General features: G+C 38.0%; 1 protein-coding gene across 1 annotated transcript; it reads left to right on the top strand.

The window, feature by feature from the left end:
- Window positions 1-668: 668 nt before the first annotated feature.
- On the top strand, window positions 669-2079 carry LOC118732563 (putative nuclease HARBI1; the record flags this gene model as incomplete). Its single annotated transcript, XM_036461694.1, has 3 exons — window positions 669-1094; window positions 1159-1526; window positions 1591-2079. Coding segments are annotated over exons 1-3 (1174 nt in total), but the record flags the coding sequence as incomplete, so codon positions are not given.
- Between the last annotated feature and the right edge of the window lie 7 nt (window positions 2080-2086).

Raw genomic sequence — 2086 nt, 5'->3', positions numbered from 1 at the left:
TTTTTAGTGTTACTCCCTCGCTCTGAGCGAATTTTTATTTTTTGATAGATTTAGTCCGAGGAATACGGGATCAGACCTAGTACTAAATACTGACAAGAATTTGTAGTGTTACCATTGCGTTTGCTTCGTAAAAAGCTCCAATTCTTGGTGGAATTATACCAGGTGAAGTAATTACCGCAGAACTCCACAGGTAAACACCGATGGCCTACCAACTGCCATTTTGACGAGCAATATGATTGCAAATTTTTGTGTGTGGGCACTTTGATGTCTTGAAATAAGCATTTGTCGCATGACGCCACCAGACATCATTCTCTCAATTTCAAAAACTTGCTGAATAATTTGCTAAAACGTAATCATAAATAATCCAATAGGGAACATATTTTTATTTTTATTTAATATCAAAATTTCATTGGTGTTACCACCAGCACGCTTTCTTTCAAATGAAAATATGGCTGTCAAATTTTCAAATTGCCTGCAATAGATGTCAAGCAATAAGCGCTGACATATATTGCATTCCATGAGAAATAGGCTGTCTCCAATGGAAATATATTTGGTGACATGATTATTACGACATCAGTGTTTTCCTGTGGAGACAGGGCCTTAAGCTGAAATTAGTCCAGAACGCAGAACTTATACTTAAACGCAGTCTGTATACGCAGAAATTTTGTCGATTACTGGAGCCCGCAGTGAATACGCAGAAATCAGCTGTTTTCGGATGCTGATATACATACATGCATATGTGTACACTAATCATTTACAAGCAACAATAGTAAGAATATGGACGCAGATAGAAACATCGAGACATTGTTTTTAAATTTATGTGAATTATATAAACTATATGAAGAATATGAAGAATATAAATCAAGAAAAGGACTGAGGAAGTATAAAATTCGCCCCATTAATCGAAACTGGTCCACCGGAGGATACCAACTCCAGGTATTCAAGCAAATAAAAACCCTGGAACCGGATCAGTTATTTTCTCACACAAGAATGCCGCCGAATGTTTTTGAGCTATTGCTAAAACTAGTCAGCAAGTCCTTGCGGAAACCAAGGCAGCGGATTGATCCTGAGGAAAGGCTCTCTTTGGTGTTGTTGTAAGTAAATATGATCGAAGTAAATGCTGAAAAAATTGATACTTATTAGAGGTTTAATTTGTAGATACTTATCACAAGGAGCATCCATGAAGAGTATTGCGTGGAGTTACAAATTAGGTATAACGACAGTGCGAAATATAATTCTGGAAACGTGTGAGGTGATATGGCAAATACTTTCGCCCATATACATGAGCGAACCTACTGAATCTCAATATAAAGATATTGCTGACGATTTTTTTAATATGTGGAATATACCGAATTGCGTTGGCGCAATTGATGGAAAACACATTGCTATTAAGTGTCCACCCAATTCAAATTCAATGTTCTTCAATTACAAAAAGTTCTTTAGCATTGTTTTGATGGCAGTATGTGATGCTAAATACACTTTTACTGCGGTGAGCATCGGAAGTTATGGCAGTCATAGCGACGGAGGTATAAGCTATAGAGTAAACTAATGAAATATAGACTTTTATTGGCATATTTTTTGTATTCTCAGGAATATTTCAAGTGTCCCCGTTTGGACAAGCACTAATGGATAATACTCTTCCCTTGCCGCCACCTAAACCATTGTCCATTGGGTCAACTGAACGTTTTCCCCATTTTTTTGTAGGAGATGCTGCCTTTCCGTTAAGGACTAATTTAATGCGCCCATACCCTGGATCGAGTTTGCCAAGAACCAAGCGAATTTTTAATTACCGCCTATCACGAGCACGTAGAGTGATAGAAAATAGCTTCGGTATATTAACGGCCCGATGGAGGATTCTAAGAAATACAATTGAATGCAATCCTACAAACTGCGAAAAAATTGTGCTGGCTTGCATAGCCTTACACAATTTTATTATGCTAAACGACTACGACCGATGGTATTGTCCAGACAATTATGTTGACCATGTAGAAGCAGACAACGTCGTCTACCCTGGAGATTGGCGTCGTGAAATAAGTAATACACGTACCTTACAATCCCTGAGATCTGCAATACGGAGAGGCCCTGC

The sequence above is a fragment of the Rhagoletis pomonella genome, unplaced genomic scaffold (genome assembly GCF_013731165.1).
Source record: "Rhagoletis pomonella isolate Grant_MI unplaced genomic scaffold, Rhpom_1.0 Rhpom_scaffold_22380, whole genome shotgun sequence".
Lineage (NCBI taxonomy): Eukaryota > Metazoa > Arthropoda > Insecta > Diptera > Tephritidae > Rhagoletis > Rhagoletis pomonella.
This window is presented reverse-complemented; position numbering and strand designations above follow the sequence as displayed.